This window comes from Lissotriton vulgaris, chromosome 6 (genome assembly GCF_964263255.1).
Source record: "Lissotriton vulgaris chromosome 6, aLisVul1.2, whole genome shotgun sequence".
In the NCBI taxonomy this organism is placed as follows: Eukaryota; Metazoa; Chordata; class Amphibia; order Caudata; family Salamandridae; genus Lissotriton; species Lissotriton vulgaris.
The window spans coordinates 434,719,150-434,736,871 of record NC_141694.1 but is presented as its reverse complement, the minus strand read 5'-3'; the positions used below and the strand labels follow the sequence as shown (position 1 = coordinate 434,736,871).

Genomic DNA, 17,722 nt, shown 5'->3' with positions numbered 1-17,722 from the left:
GTCGGCGTAGGAGATGATGTTGAGGTGGTGTTGACGCGCGATGGAGGCGAGAGGACTCATGTAGACGTTGAAGAGGGTGGGACTGAGTGAGGATCCTTGAGGTACGCCGCAGAGGACTTCGGTGGCCTCTGAGTAGAATGGGGGAAGTCGGACTCTTTGAGTTCTCCCAGCGAGGAATGAGATGATCCAGTCGAAGGCTTTTCCTTGTATGCCGTGGGTTTCTTCAGAAGGGCGCTGAGTTCGGCGTGTTTCCAGCTTTCTGGAAAGGTGGCAGAGTTGAACGAGCAGTTGATGACATCACGGAGATGGGGTGCGATGATGGAGTCAGCTTTGTTGAAGATGTGGTGGGGGCAAGGGTCAGTGGGCGAGCCAGAGTGGATGGAGTTCATGAGGCGAATGGTGTCATCAGTGGTAATTGGGTTCCAGGCGCTGAGGTTGTTAGTTACTAGACAAAAAGGGGGGTTTGGCCCTGTAGGGAAGAGGGTAGGTAGGGCCTATTAATGCCAAAAAAGGGGGGATTTACCTATGCCTCTGTGTGCATAATTATCACATTTGATGTTCATCAAAGAGAAAACCACACGGTTAGTTTACTCAGACACTTGATTTATGTCAGTTATTTTTGAAATTCATAAATTGTCCGCTACTTGCGACAAGAAAGAATACATAGTCAACTTCACATTGAACGCAACAACAAATTTTTAGCCTGGGAAAAAGCACAAAAAACAACCATGTGAACAGTTATTGTGTAAATTAAAGTGAAAATATCAACATAATGTGCATATACATTGTACACAGTGGTGAGCAATTATTTCAAAAACAGTAAGAAGCAAAATTTCAGCAAGTACAATCAAAAAAATATAACAGTTTGGGGGGTACGTTTTGTTCATTACCAACCCAACTTCCTGTAACACTATTTATTATGGTATTGTAGTTGTGTGAATACAGGAAAAAGAGAAACCCAACATTAGTTAGGACATGCCACTAATTTTCGGCAAAACATTGATGCTAAATGCCAACGCGTTTCGAATGCCAATGTACAAATCATCGGATTCTCATCAGGGCGTGGAGTTTATCCGCAGATACTGTTTGGGAGGAGAGAAAAGGGATTGGATTTAGAAAGATGGACATTTAAAATCAGAGAGCTTTTTCCAGTTGAATGCATCGTCCGATGCAGCATACCTTATGCGACCAATGGATTGCGGTCGTTTTAGTCTTTTTAGGGGATGGTCATCATGTGACGTGGGAGTCAACCTGCAATGGAGTGACATTGGTATGATGAGTATTAATATTATGATGTATGGGCTGGCACTACTGCGTGCACGCTGTTATGTAGCCGAAGAAATTACCTCTGTGTCTGAAGCAGCCGCTCAGAGGTCGAGGCCGGAAAGGATACAGTTCCCAGTTCAGTATTTTATCCCTTTGAAACAGTCTACAAACACAAAAAAATGTGTGGTTTTAGCGAGGACGGGTATTGTAATTTTTGGAGCCCAAAGAAGGTGGAATGTAATGAATCGCTTACTTTTGTCCATGAATTCGGCGAAGAATTTTATCTTCAGCGTATCCTGTGGAAGAAAAGGCAGGCGAGAGGCTAATGAGTGCCCTGTCTATATTGTTTCCAAACACAAAAAAGCAGGATCGGTTTTACGCCGTGGGGCGTCTTACCGTGAATTACGGCCCTCGGGACGTCGAGTCACCCGGGTGCTTGATGGGCAGGGGTCTTGATCAAAAGAATGAATCCTAAGAGGGAGGGGGAACCAAGCAGGTTATTACCCGGTTGCGCCCGAGCTTAAGCGCGAGTGTGTGCGCTAACCAAGAAGCGGGTCTTACCTTGGGTCAGAGAATACCCGCGTTGTATTTTTGAATCGGGATGGACACAACAGCTCGCCGCCGCGAGTGAAATTGACTAAGTTGTGTGTGCTGGTCACATGGCGCAGGGAGCCAATCAGTGTGTGGGGCCCTCTCGCTAAGGATTGTGGGATTTGTAGTTTGTGGGGACACCGCTTTATACCAAAGGGAGAAAGGCCAATTATATTCAGGTAACTTCGCTAAGCACATTTAGCCCATTATTCACAGTATTAAATTTCATAATGAGATAAGCCTCCTTGCGTAGTAATGCCGCCTCAATGTCGTGTACATACTGTTTAGGGTCCGCCCATGTAAGGACAGTCCATTTAAAGTCATTTTCACCATGGTTATGACTTGTGAAATGCTCAACCATGGGTGCAGAACACACTTTTTTCTTTATTCGGGATCGATGTTGTGTGATGCGCGAATTGACAGATTGACAAGTTTTCCCTATGTACACTTTGTCACAGGGACAAACCACGGCATAGATGACATTTTTCGTCCTGCAATTTGTGAACATATCATGCTTCCATGTGACCCCGTCATGGTCAAATGTATTACCTTCCAAGGTGGTGGACCACGATACACAGTTGCCACACTTATGGTGCCCGCTTATCGGTTTTAGGTTCCACTGCAAAATCAGGTCACTTTTAGGTTTTGGGATGTAACTGTCTGCTCTAATCAATTGTTGTCCATTGCTTTTATTTTTGCGCATGGCGAAAATGGGTTTCTTTAGGGGAATTGACAAGTCTTCCAATAGGTGCCAATTCATGGACAAAAGTAAGCGATTTATTACATTCCACCTTCTTTGGGCTCCAAAAATTACAATACCCGTCCTCGCTAAAACCACACATTTTTTTGTGTTTGTAGACTGTTTCAAAGGGATAAAATACTGAACTGGGAACTGTATCCTTTCCGGCCTCGACCTCTGAGCGGCTGCTTCAGACACAGAGGTAATTTCTTCGGCTACATAACAGCGTGCACGCAGTAGTGCCAGCCCATACATCATAATATTAATACTCATCATACCAATGTCACTCCATTGCAGGTTGACTCCCACGTCACATGATGACCATCCCCTAAAAAGACTAAAACGACCGCAATCCATTGGTCGCATAAGGTATGCTGCATCGGACGATGCATTCAACTGGAAAAAGCTCTCTGATTTTAAATGTCCATCTTTCTAAATCCAATCCCTTTTCTCTCCTCCCAAACAGTATCTGCGGATAAACTCCACGCCCTGATGAGAATCCGATGATTTGTACATTGGCATTCGAAACGCGTTGGCATTTAGCATCAATGTTTTGCCGAAAATTAGTGGCATGTCCTAACTAATGTTGGGTTTCTCTTTTTCCTGTATTCACACAACTACAATACCATAATAAATAGTGTTACAGGAAGTTGGGTTGGTAATGAACAAAACGTACCCCCCAAACTGTTATATTTTTTTGATTGTACTTGATGAAATTTTGCTTCTTACTGTTTTTGAAATAATTGCTCACCACTGTGTACAATGTATATGCACATTATGTTGATATTTTCACTTTAATTTACACAATAACTGTTCACATGTTTGTTTTTTGTGCTTTTTCCCATGCTAAAAATTTGTTGTTGCGTTCAATGTGAAGTTGACTATGTATTCTTTCTTGTCGCAAGTAGCGGACAATTTATGAATTTCAAAAATAACTGACATAAATCAAGTGTCTGAGTAAACTAACAGTGAGGTTGTTAGTTGGCGGAGTAGGATCTGAGGGGGGTTGGGAGGGTTGATCGCTTGGAGAATTCTCGTAGCTGTTGTGGATGTCGGCAATTTTGTTGTAGAAGAAGGAGGATAACGCGTCGCTACATGCAAATTAGTCTGTCCCTGGCCCAGTGCATCATGGGAACAGGGCAGACCAAACTACCAAGCCAATTCTTATACTGGGAAGGAAACAAGCTTCCGGGGACCGGTTTCTGGCATTACAGCCTAATTTGCATGTAGCCAGGTTCTGAGCTGGGATGGTGCAGTGAGCTAAAAAACGGTGATGGATCAAGCCCTGATCTGTTGACTGGGTAGAAGTGTTCTGCTTAATTCAGATACTCTGTCCATCACCACCCCCTTTTCTGAATCGTTTTGTCCACCATAAGCGTGGAAGGGTATACTCAGACATGAGTCCCTTGCTCACTGCACCATCAGGATTCAAGCAAGCCGGGCTGAAGACGGCTGTAATGCCAGAAACCGGTCCCCGGAAGCTTGTTTCCTTTCCAGTTAAAGAATTGGCTTGGTAGTTTGGTCTGCCCTGTTCCCATGATGCACTGGGCCAGGGACAGACTAATTTGCATGTAGCCAGGTTCTGAGGTGGGATGGTGCAGTGAGCTAAAAAACGGTGATGGGTCAAGCCCTAATCTGTTGACTGGGTAGAAGTGTTCTGCTTAATTCAGATACTCTGTCCATCACCAACCCCTTTTCTGAATCATTAAAAAATAAAGTAGCACAGTGGCTCAATTTAAATAGGCACTTCCCCCCCACATAAGAAGTAATATTTTGATGGTGCGTAGGGTACCCTGGGTGGGATACTCACCAAAAACTGTTGGGGGGGGGGGAAATGTGTGTTGGTGAACTTTAGAGATCCGTAAGTTGCAGACCTACTGCTCGTAAGTCTGTCACCCTAGGCACTGGGTTGATGCTGAACTTTATTCAGCCCGCAATTCATTCATACTTCAATTCACTTATTCTCCTTAGTTTCATCTTGCTGTTCCGTTTATTCTTCAATCATGATTTTCTGATTATAAACATGTTTCATTCACATGATTTCATCTTGCTGTTCCATATATATATATATATATATATATATATATACACACACACATATTACAATGCATTTCGGTGCACTCTGCACCTTCATCAGGGAACAATCTGCAATTAATAAACAATCATAAACACCCATAATATTTCAACTTGACCATTTCATATGTACTGCTTATGCTCTTGACAATGATACCTTTAACCTATGTTACACGCTCGCCTATGTGAGGTTTTACTCCTACGCGCATTGCATTTTCTGTTTTAAAAAATACTACTGATGTCTAAGTATATCCCTCAGGTTCTTAGTCTGTTCAATAGTTGCTACCAACGTTATTACATTATCAATCCTCTAAATTCAAGGGTAAAGGCTATCTCTATGTCACTGCGCCATTATCTGCTTGCGGTTCGGTGACTTAAAAAGCTCCACGTTTATGCCTCAGTTCGTGAAAAAATAAAAAACTCAATTGTGTCTGCTTCGTTCCACCTTGCTTTTTAAGCTTTTTTGGTTGGTTAATGGGTAGGTGTTAACGCTATTCGACTGCGCCGATGTATGCTTGCACTCACTTCATTATGCATGAGTAAACGCCCAGTCTATTTGCCGCGTTTCATTAACAAACGCCGAATGTGTTAATGGCATTTCGACTAGTTCCATGATCTTTCGCTGCTTAAATGTACGTTCTCTCTGCTCAACTACGCTATTATTTGTTCGCGTCCTCGTTTACGTTGGAACTATGCTCTGCAGTTGTGTCGCGTTCCGTAAGGGAAAAGCAGAGTTTTTCTGTCTCAGCTCACCTTGTTAGTTTAAACGTGTCCGCTTAGCTCAGCCGATGCCGACGATTCTCCCAGGATGTTTCCGTGACGTCTTAGTCATGTGATATGTACCCTGAATGTCCTTTCGCGTATGCGTACCGTTGGATACTGGTGCTTTGCTAGTTTTTGTAAAAAACTTTGAGGCTTGCGATTCTAACTTCTTCTAAATGGACTATCTATATATTGTCAAAAAGCGTGCTATATAGCCCGTAACCATGACCCTCCTATGGCGTTTTGAATAATTTAACTAATGTTCATAACGACCATTATTATCACAATATGGTTATGCATGAATACCAAGTTCATAAATAGCAAGTAAATCCAGTCCTGTCATTAGGCCCATATGGCTTTAAACTGTTCAGATAATATATCCAATGGTTCTCTCTTTTCAGCAAATTTTTCTTGTTCAGTGGACCTTCTTTTTTAGGGATGATTTCCAATACACAAGCTCTTAACTGACTGATGTGATAGTTTTTTTCATGAAAATGTACCGCTACCGATGACTTGGGTGAATTAGTGTGAATATTACTTTTGTGCTCATTGTGCCGGGTTTTCAATTTTCTTTCCGTGTGCCCGACATACACCGAACCACACGGACATTTCAACATGTTCACCATATTCATGGTGTCACATATCGCATTTACTTTCAAAGGAATCTTGTATCCCTTCATGGGATGGGAGATGAAGCTCCCCTTCATCACGTTGTGACAATTGGTGCAGTTTAAACATGGGATCGTCCCCCGGAATGAGCTCATAGGTGGTTGTTCTCTAGGATTTTTCAGGAATTCCCCCAAATTCTTAGCCCTAGTATATGCGAATAGAGGTTCTTTAGGGAAAATTCCTTTGAAGTCTGGTTCCAAAGTTAAAATCCGCCAGTGTTTTTTTATTATGGCTTTGTATTGAAAAGTCACGTTTGAAAATTTGCTAACACATGTAATTCGTTGTTCTGAAGACCGTGTCTTGCTTGTCAAAAAATCACGTCTGGATTTAGTTTTTGTTCTTGTCAGGGCTTCCTGTATTATTTCTTCTGGGTATCCCCTTTCCTGGAATCTTTTCATCATATTGTCTAATTGCCATTCACATTGTGTATCCTCAGAGACCACTCTCCCAACCCTAAGAAACTGGGAATAGGGTAAATGTTTTTTGAGTGCGTGGGGGGGATGACTCATATTTCAGAAGATTATTTCTGTCCGTTTTCTTCCGATATAGATTGGTGCTGAATTGGTTCCCTTCCCTAGTGATCTCTACATCTAAAAACTGAATGAGTCTGTCACTTATTTGCCATGTAAATCCTATGCGATCATCTTTGGTATCTAAGATCTTTAAACGTCTCTGTAATGACTCCGTGGTACCTTTCCAAATAATAAATATGTCGTCTATAAATCGGACAAACATTAGTAATTGTTGTTTCTATTCGTCGTTTTCATAAATATGTTGTTCCTCAAATGATGTCATATACAAGTTCGCGTAAGCTGGGGCGGCACAATAACCCATCGATGTTCCACTACGCTGGATAAACCATCTGTTTTCATAGGTGAAGTAACTATGCATAAAGGTGAATTCCATCAGTTCCATTAAGAACACCTGTATTTCATATGGATAGGTACTATTAAGTAAGGCTTTTTCAACTGCCTCCAGGCCTTGTTTATGGGGTATCGAAGTATACAATGCCTTGACATCCATTGTAGCCATGATTATTGTTTCCTGTGTGGTGAGAGTTTCCAATTTCACCAAAAAATCAGTAGTGTCCTTTATGTATGATCTGGTTTTGTGAAGTAATGGTTGCATGTAATGTCCAAAAATTTCCCTACTGGTTCATGTAGACTCATTTTAGTAGAAACGGCATTATTAATGACAAAACCAAGAAGTACTTGACACAGGATAACCCCATCAGTCCGAACCTCTACATGGTACTTAAGTATATAAAGATCTGACAAATCCATCATGTCGCCCCATCGTTTCTACTAAAATGAGTCTACATGAACCAGTAGGGAAATTTTTGGACAGATACATGCAACCATTAGTTCACAAAACCAGATCATACATAAAGGACACTACTGATTTTTTGGTGAAATTGGAAACTCTCACCACACAGGAACCAATAATCATGGCTACAGTGGATGTCAATGCATTGTATACTTCGATACCCCATAAACAAGGCCTGGAGGCAGTTGAAAAAGCCTTACTTAATAGTACCTATCCACATGAACTACACGTGTTCTTAATGGAACTGATGGAATTCACCCTTATGCATAGTTACTTTACCTATGAAAACAGATGGTTTATCCAGCGTAGTGGAACATCGATGAGTAATTGTGCCGCCCCTGCTTACGCAAACTTGTATAGGACATCATTTGAGGAAGAACATATTTATGAAAACGAGGAATGGAAACAACAATTACTAATGTTTATCCGATTTATAGACAACATATTTATTATTTGGAAAGGTACCACGGAGTCATTACAGAGACAATTGGAGATCTTAGACACCAAAGATGATCGCATAGGATTTACATGGCAAATAAGTGACAGACGCATTCAGTTCTTAGATGTAGAGATCACTAGGGAAGCGAACCAATTCAGCACCAATCTATATCGGAAGAAAACGGACAGAAATAATCTTCTGAAATGTGAGAGTCATCACCCCCACGCACTCAAAAAACATTTACCCTATTCCCAGTTTCTTAGGGTTAGGAGAGTGGTCTCTGAAGATACACAATGTGAATGGCAATTAGACAATATGGTGAAAAGATTACAGGAAAGGGGATACCCAGAAGAAATAATACAGGAAGCCCTGACGAGAACAAAAACTAAATCCAGACGTGAACTTTTGACAAGCAAGACACGGTCTTCAGAAGAACGGATTACATGTGTTAGCAAATTTTCAAACGTGACTTATCAATACAAAGCAATAATAAAATAACACTGGCGGATTTTAACTTTGGAACCAGACTTCAAAGGAATTTTCGCTAAAGAACCTCTATTCGCATATTCTAGGGCGAAGAATTTATGGGAATTGCTGAAAAATCCTAGAGAACAACCACCTATGAGCTCATTCCGGGGGACAATCCCATTTTTAAACTGCTCCAATTGTCACAACGTGATAAAGGGGAGCTTCATCTCCAATCCCATGAGGGATATAAGATTCCTTTGAAAGTAAACGCGACGTGTGACACCATGAATATAGTGTACATGCTGAAATGTCCGTGTGGTTCGGTGTATGTCGGGCACATGGAAAGAAAAGTGAAAACCCGGCTCAATGAGCACAAAAGTAATATTCGCACTAATTCACCCAAGTCCTCGGTAGCGATACATTTTCATGAAAAAAACCATCACATCAGTCAGTTAAGAGCTTGTGTATTGGAAATCATCCCTAAAAAAAGAAGGTCCACTGAACAAGAAAAATTTTCTGAAAAGAGAACCATTGGATATATTATCTGAACAGTTTGAAGCCATATGGGCTTAATGACGGGACTGAATTTACTTGCTATTTATGCATAACCATATTGTGAAAATAGTCGTTATGAACATTGGTTAAATTATTCAAAACGCCATAGATGTGTCATGGTTACGGGCTATATAGCACGCTTTTTGACAATATATAGATAGTTCATTTAGAACAAGTTAGAATCGCAAGCCTCAATAAAGTTTTTTACAAAAACTAGCAAAGCGCGAGTATCCCACAGTACGCATGCGCGAAAGGTCATTCAGGGTAAATATCACGTGACTAAAACGTCACGGAAACATCCTGGGAGAATCGCCGGCATCAGCGGAGCTGAGCGGACACGTTTAAACCAACAAGGTGAGCTGAAAAAGAAAAACTCAGCGTTACCCTTACGGAACGCGACACAACTGCAGAGCATAGTTCCAACTTACACGAGGACGCGAACAAATAATAGCGTAGTTGAGCAGAGAGAACGTACATTTAAGCAGCGAAAGATCATGAAACTAGTCGAAATGCCATAAACCCATTCGGCGTTTGTTAATGAAACGCAGCAAATAGACTGGGCGTTTACTCATGAAGTGAGTGCAAGCATACAGCGGCGCAGTCGAATAGCGTTAACACCTACCCATTAACGAACCAAAAAAGCTTCAAAAGCATGGTGGAACGAAGCAGACACAATTGAGGTTTCTTTTTTTCACGAACGGAGGCATTAACAAGGAGCTTTTTAAGTCACCGAACCGCAAGCAGATAATGGCGCAGTGACAGAGATAGCATTTACCCTTGAATTTAGCGGATTGATAATGTAAAAACGTTGGTAGCAACTATTGAACAGACTAAGAACCTGAGGGATATACTTACAGACATCAGGAGTATTTTTTTCAAACAGAAAATGCAATGCGCGTAGGAGTAAAACCTCACATAGGCGAGCGTGTAACATAGGTTAAAGGTATCATTGTCTAGAGCATAAGCAGTACATATGAAATGGTCAAGTTGAAATACTATGGGTGTTTATGATTATTTATTAATTGCAGATTGTTCCCTGACGAAGGTGCAGAGTGCACCGAAATGTATTGGAATATATATATATATATATATATATATATATATATTTGGAACAGCAAGATGAAATCATGTGAATGAAACATGTTTATAATCAGAAAATCATGATTGAAGAATAAACTGAACATTGATGAAACTAAGGAAAATAAGCGAATTGAATTGAAGTATGAATGAACTGCGGGCTGAATAAAGTTCAGCATCAACCCAGTGCCTAGGGTGACAGACTTACGAGCAGTAGGTCTGCAACTTACGGATTTCTCACATACACTCCAGGAGGGGAGTGATACTCTAGAGCACAGATAATACGGACAAGCACAGGCAGTGCACAAACCCCTCAACCAAGAACTTTAGAGATCCCCTCATTGTGGAGTTTCTGTTCCTGGGGTCATAATAATTTTAATTTGAACCAAGGAACAACAATAGAAGCTAGACCTTTATCGTTCTTCTTTCCACCACCGATCGAATGGTAAAATTGAAGGAATATGTTCATAGGTGGGTTTTGGACGAAACAGGGTGGGTGGCTATAGGCAGGAGACACTTTTTCATGAGAACCACTTACCCTTAGATAACAGGTTTAGTGCGCTAGAAATGGTCGACTGACTGAATAGTGTCACTACCCCCATTAAACCTACAAAAGTGGTTAGAATAGAGGTGCAAGAACCAACTTCCATGAAGCAAGCTACCCATAAGTAGAAGGTCTGTACCCGGGTGTAAATCATCTAGCTGCTTTGGACTCGGGGGCTGGAGCCTGTGGCGACCTCGTGGAAATGGTGCAGGGGGGCGGGGGGGGGGGGGGGGGGCTGTGGCGGAGATTTCTCCGATGGACGCTCTAGTGTCCCCCGGGAGTCAGCATCCAGATTGTGAAGGGTCTTGCAACTCCCAATATGTAGAACTGGCCCAGGTGGTAGAAGTCAAAGGCAAATATTTAACATTTACCTCGTGGAATGTGGCGGGTTTGTCCAATAAGATTAATGATCCCACCTTTCTGAATTATATCAGGGATTTTTCTATAATTTGCCTCCAGGAGACGTGGGAAACGGAGGCCGTACACATAAACGGGTACCTCATGTTTCACACACCTGCCGAGCTAACACTCCGGGGCAGAAATAAAGGGGGGCTTTGCTGCTTGATCTCTAACATTCCCAAAATAAGGGTGAAGAAATGTATTTCCACATCTAAATACTACCAGATGTTGGAACTTACCCTAGAGGGACACGAGACCATTAATTTTGTACATTTTTTCAATAATATCTCACAGCGCGATTTCCCCTCCGTTTTGGAGGGTCTAACTCATATCATGCTTAATTCAAACAGGGATGGTCCCTCAGGAAACAGGGTAATATGGGCGGGGGACTTTAATTGCCCGTTGTGTCCGAATAGCCAAACCAACATATGCGGAGTAGTAAACATCAAAGGGGAACCTTGCACCCATTTTTCTCATACCTACACGGGAAACCTAAATAACCTGATGTCTGATATGGACATGGCTTTTGGTAATGAAATGTGCGACCCACAGGTGAATTTCAATCTAACATATAATGGCAGGGGCTGCAATACGCTTATCAATTTCGTCCTGGTTTCTAGTAGCTTCTCACAGTACTTGCTGGATTTTAAAACAGGCGGAATCGCGATCAGCGATCACTATCCACTTAGCCTCTCTTTAGAAATAATGAAGGATAATAATGCCTGCAAGGGAGTGGTTAACAACCTCTATTCCCATAAGTTAGCTTTAGCAAAGAAAAATGGGTATGCCCTAAAATAGAGTAAATTCGAGCCCGCACCTTTCCTCCAGAAGTTAATTTATAAGAGAGCAGTCGAATTTACGACTTGTCTAACGGAAACAAGTAAGCCTGAAGCCGTGATGCTGGCTTTTTCCAAAATCTGAGGAGATTAGTCAATCCTTGGTTGGAACAGAAAACAAGAGACAAGAGTATAAGAAGAAGGGCTGGTTTCATTCAGAATGCTCCAAAGCCCACGCAGCATTAAAAATAGCATTAAAAAGGACACCCAAAAACGAGGATGATATACGAATTACTAGGAGTGCATACTACTCCGCGGTTAAGCAACGGAAAAAGACCCTAAAGCAGGAGGACTGGGAGGCACTACACAAAGCAAGCCTCCAGAAGGATAATATTAGCTTCTGGAAGGCAGTAAATGCCCCCTTCTTCCAGGAGAGGAAGGGTGATTGTATTGGACTTAGTGATTGAGGAAGAAACCTGGGTCAATCACTTCACCGGCCTTTACGAGAAAGATTCTCTACCAGGGGAAGTTGATATGGGTAGGGTGGATGAGGCAGAAAGTAACACTTTAGGGTTATTTCCTCTGGATTTAAATTTCGAACTCTCAGATTGAAGTGGCAATAGCTGAGAGTTCGGGAGGAAAAGCCCCGGGACCGGACGGGATACCGGTCGATATCTATAAATCTAACAAATTATGGGCCCCTCTCCTGACCAATGTGTTAAACTGCTGTAACACTACTGGCTTTTTAACAACCTGGCAGGAGGCTATAGTGATTCCAATTTTTAAGAAGGGCGATCGTCAGGATCCTAAATGTTATAGGCCCATATCGTTATTAGATTCATTAATGAAAGTGGCAGGTAGGGTGATTTTAAATAGATTACACTCATGGGCAGCAGACACGGGTGTGCTCTCCATTTATCAGTATGGATTTAACCCCTTCGATGCTCATGACGGAATGGTTCCGTCATGAGCATCGGTTGAGCTGTGCTCATGACGGAACCATTCCGTCATGACCACACCCATTAACATTAGGGGTCAGCACTGGTGATAAATGTGGGCAGCAGTCAAGGTGTTAAAGAAGGCCTGGGCACGGTAGAGCAGGGCCGAAATCTAGCAATGTTAATTAGCAAACATGTGGTGGCGAAAGGGGGCAAACTTTTCATGACTTTTGTCAATCTAAGCTCTGCTTTCGATTGCGTCAGTCATGAAAAATTATGGGAAACCCTCTCACACCTAGAAATTGACCCCATTATCATAGGCTTCATAAGGGAACTGTACCTGGGGGCAGGTGCAAAAGTCCGCTTTGGTCTAACGGGAGAATGTACCTCAAAATTCCCAATTAAAAAGGGGGTACGACACTGATGCATACTAGCACCGTTTTTATTAAAGTTATACATCCATAATATAGCATCCCATTTGCTAGAAATCCGGCAGGACTACCCACAGGTTAAAGGGCGGCCAGTTTCAATCCTCCTTTACGCGGATGACGCGGTTATTATGTCGCGCACGCAAATGGGACTTCAGAGGTCGCTTAATTCTTTTTCAGACTTTATGGGTGAGAGGGGCCTTAAATTTAATAGTAGAAGACCTTTAGTATGTCCTATCCAAGAAAAAGTAAGGCCAATTGCAATATATTCCTGGTGGGGGAAAAGATTGCCTCTACTAAAACATTTTCCTACTTAGGCATTGTTTTTGACAACAATGGGACGTGGGTCTCAGCTGCAACCGCAAGGAATTTAGCCTTCTACCTTGCCATTGGTGCCGTGAGGAATTTTGCAACCAAATTAGGAGGCAGACCGGTAACAGTCCTCATGGACATTTATAAAGCTAAGTGTGTGTCTACAGCAATCTATGGGGCAGGCATATGTGGTATCATGGACTCCAGCAAGATCCAGGTGCGTGAAAACGCCTTTCTACGGTATCTGCTGGCAGTGCCAAAGTCAACTTCCACATATGTCTGTCACAAAGAGCTGGGCATAGCCTATGTGTCCGATCTTATTAAGGTGAGCCCAGTACTGTAGTGGCACAGGGTTTGGGTCTCTCAGGAGACAGGGTTGAACAGAAACATTATTAGTGATTGTATGATTCATCAGGGGTATACGAAAATAGAGTGGCTAATGTATGTTAGACGCTTTTTAATAGCTATTGGCCATCAGGATTACTTCGATAATCCATGCAGTATATCTGGTGTCTCCAGACGCAAACTGAAGGACAGATGCCTTTCCTTCCTGGAAGACTCCAGGTGGCAACTGGAGGGCAAGAAAACATCGGTCATTCACAACCATATGTTGTTAAATGGCCCTGGCCTGCAGAAGTACCTATCCCTCACTCAAAGCTGCTTTACTCAGATGCTGCTCACCCGCTTTAGGGTGGGCAGCTTTTTCAGACTGATGACTTTTCCGAAGACAAACACCTGGATAGACCCATTGCCTCTCTGTCCTTGCGATGACGTATCACAACAATCAGCTCTACACTGTATCATGTTTTATAAATTTTATGCCATAATTAGGAAAAGGTACATACTTGGCTTGCTTAGACAGTGGAGCTTAAGACAGTGCAGACCTGCCTTGCTGAGATTGCAAATGATGGAGGATGAGCTCACTCTGTTTATTATTTCAGTGGTTTTAAAATGTTTGCTGAGATTTAGACTATCCATGAATCACAGTTTTTAAATTTCAGTCATAGATAAGTGGCATTTCGGGTCCTTTTAAATTTGTCTTTTTTTCATTGGAATTAATTAATATTGCAGATGTATACATGAATTTTAGGAATAATGATGAACTTTGTAATTGTATTTTAAAATGTGCTTTTATGGTTTTCTAAAATTGATACCGAATAAAGCTACTTTTTGACTTTGACTTGACTACAACGGATTCAAAACTCCGCTGCCAGACTACTCTTGCATATCAAACCGCGAGACCACATCTCCCCTGCCTTCAAAGTCTTTCATTGGTTACCGGTTGCCAGAAGATCCACGTTCAAGCTGCTTTGTATCACCCACAAAGCAATACATGGAATGGGACCACTCTTCATCAGGAATAAAATCACCAAACACATTCAACAAAGGAACTTCCGCTCTAAAGGAGCATCTCACCTCAAAATCCCAAGATACAAGGAAAAAACCATGGGTGGCACATCCTTCTCTGTTCAAGCAGCCAAACTATGGAACTCTTTACCCCCCAACATAAGGTCCACCGACAACCACCTTATCTTCAGAAAACTACTCAAGAATTGACTCTTCCCCACATAAGCATCATATGCAAAGAGACATTTACAGCATATCCCTCTGTATATAAGCATTTGTTTTTACTATAGATATGTACCTATCTTTGTGTATTGCTTTGTATAAACATGTAAAATAATTATGTTGTTGAGAGGGAAGAAAAGAAAAAAAAGATTTTTTTTAATATTAATAAATAAATAAAAATCATCTTTGGTCTACATATACATACTTCCATTGTGCATCTATGTACCTTCCATGTACTTGGATCTGTGGGTCTGTTACTTTTCTCCTGAAAAAGCATACTACCCTATTTCTCATCCTGTGCATCTATCAATATCTTTAATCTACGTATACTTACCTCCTTTATGTATCTGTATACTTTCAATGTACTTATGTATCTATATATTTATCACTTTCTTCTAATTTAGCATTTCCAGTGCACTGCCCTATTTCTCAGCCTATACTTCTCTCAATATATCTTCTAGCCCAACCTACTGACTCATCTCACACTTCTTTCTACAACTCTTTCCAATGCACTACCTTATCTCTCATCCTATACATCTATCAATATATCCTGTACATCCACTCTTTTATCCCAAACCCCATACCTCTACTATAATCCCAAAAAAAACTTTCTAGACTCTCTCCTACTCTACCCCTCCTTGCATCATCTGACACCTCTTTTACTATACTGATCCTCTAAAACAAACCTTTCTAAACTCGTCGCTCTGACTCCTTCCCTCCAAAACTCCTTTTTTATTCATCCAAAAGCCTCCTCCTACTGCTAAGACCTAAAAATAAGAAAAATTCTTCACTCTTTTATCCCTCCACTATCCTTTTCAATCAAGATTAACAGACTTCTCAAATTCAACTATACTAATTCACCACTAATCCTTTATGGGGTGTAGCGTGCTACTCGCCAATAAAGCGTCTCAACACACCATCAGGGTTTTTACAAGCGTTATATAAATGCAAACCTTTTCCCTTTCCTACCCCTCCCCAACCCTTCTCAACGCAAATAACTAACATATCCACCACTAAAATTACTTTCATGTTTCACCATACTAATTCAACACTAATCCTTATGGGTTCCAGAGTAGCGTGCTACTTGCGCTTCAAAACCCCATCAGGGGTAGCAAGCACTTTATAAATACAAACCTCTTTCCCTCTTCTATCCTGCCACCCACCTTTCTCTACCCAAATAACTGAATAACATATCCACTACTCAAATTACTTCATATTTTACTATACTAAATTTTCCACACTAATCCTTTATGGGTTCCGGAGTGGTGTGCTACTGCCAAAATAGCGCGTTGGCTCCTCATCTGGGGTAGTAAGTGCTATATAAATGCAAATACAATACATGATGACCCCTGCTCGGTTCACTCTGCTGTGATCAAGAATTGGATGAACATGTATTCTGAACACATTTTTTGACACATTGACGGGCACTGTGAAAAACCCACACTGCTTTCAGCCTCAAATCCAGAGCTCTCAATCGTGCCTGTTAAATAAAAACCCTGAAAGTGACTCAGTTTGTAGAAAGCATTATACAACCTTAATATTTTTTTACACGACAAACAATACACAAACCCAACATCCTAGAAATAGCGAACACTCTTAAGGAATGCAGGATAATAAAACATGACATAAAAACAGCTTGGATTCGCGTTTTCAAGTGCATTATTAAGAAATCGATCAATGTTTTTGCCACTGAAGTTATGGCCAGGAATATTGGGTCCGATAGGGACACGTTTTAATATCAGTTTAATTGGTACCGGGTCAGAGAGTGGTGGGACACAGCCCATTTAAAGCCCTGCTCACAGGTAGACGCCGAGCCGGGGTAGGCAACAAGGGAGGAATACTCACACTCACGAACTCGATTTCGTCCTCTTTAGGGTGAGGCTCCTCTGCTTCCACTTTTAAATCCGTGCGCTCCTTGGCTTCCACCTTTAATTCCTTGCCCTCCTTCGCTTCCACCTTCAGATTTTTGGGTTCACAGCCACTCGGGTTAAAGGCCTCCATTCTGTTAAAAGTGAGCTAACTATGCTGTCTGCGTGAGCGACTACGACTGTTGATGATCATGTAGGTTGGTAATCCAGGGAGCCAAGATTCACCTAACACGCCCCTCTCTTCCACCGTACGGTACTGCTAACCGACTTACTTCCCGCCTGGTGCTCTGAACAATCAAGTTCCGGGTTAGTACGTCACCTCCGACTCCACGCGCTTGGGCGAATAGCACGCTTCCTCGTCGCCATGGTAACTAACGCCTATGCAAGAAAGTGGTACTCGCAATGTCCACGGAGAAGCGGCGAAAAACCAGGGGAAAACGACTACTAACTCGACTGCTGTGTTTTAATGCTGTCGCGAATGTGTGAATTTCAGAGAAAATGGTTTAATAGCCAAAACTGTAAGAGCATTCACTTGTCTGTCGAAGAAGAGTTATATGCCACCGTTCCCATAAGAAAATAAGTCCTTTCAGAAATAGAAGCAGTGCTTTAAATGGGGAAACATGCAGGTAATTGACCAGATTTTTTTCACAACTTTTGCGGAAGAATAAGGACTCATATAAAAGTATATTAAAGGAGGTTTATTGCAAGAAGAAGTAAGGTAAAGACCCACGGGGAAAACGGACAGATCAGGTCAAAAGGGCAAGGGCGAATGGAGGGACAGTAGGGGTGACGTCACATTTAAAGCGTCCGAACATTCGGATGAGAATCACAGTGACTATACTGAATAAAGAAATGGAAAACATACTATTAGTAAGTATGCCCATAACAATAGGCCATCTTACATAGAATAACAATAAAGTACA

The 17,722-nt window shown here is 41.8% G+C and overlaps 1 protein-coding gene across 1 annotated transcript in view; it reads right to left on the bottom strand.

Moving 5' to 3' along the window:
• The window catches only part of ZNF451 (zinc finger protein 451), an 837,322-nt gene extending 820,219 nt beyond the window's left edge, over nucleotides 1-17,103 (bottom strand). The window contains exon 1 of the mRNA XM_086926452.1: nucleotides 16,777-17,103. Coding sequence (XP_086782578.1) covers nucleotides 16,777-16,932 — 156 coding nt within the window. The 5' untranslated portion in view covers nucleotides 16,933-17,103. The remainder of the gene's footprint in view (nucleotides 1-16,776) is intronic.
• Between the last annotated feature and the right edge of the window lie 619 nt (nucleotides 17,104-17,722).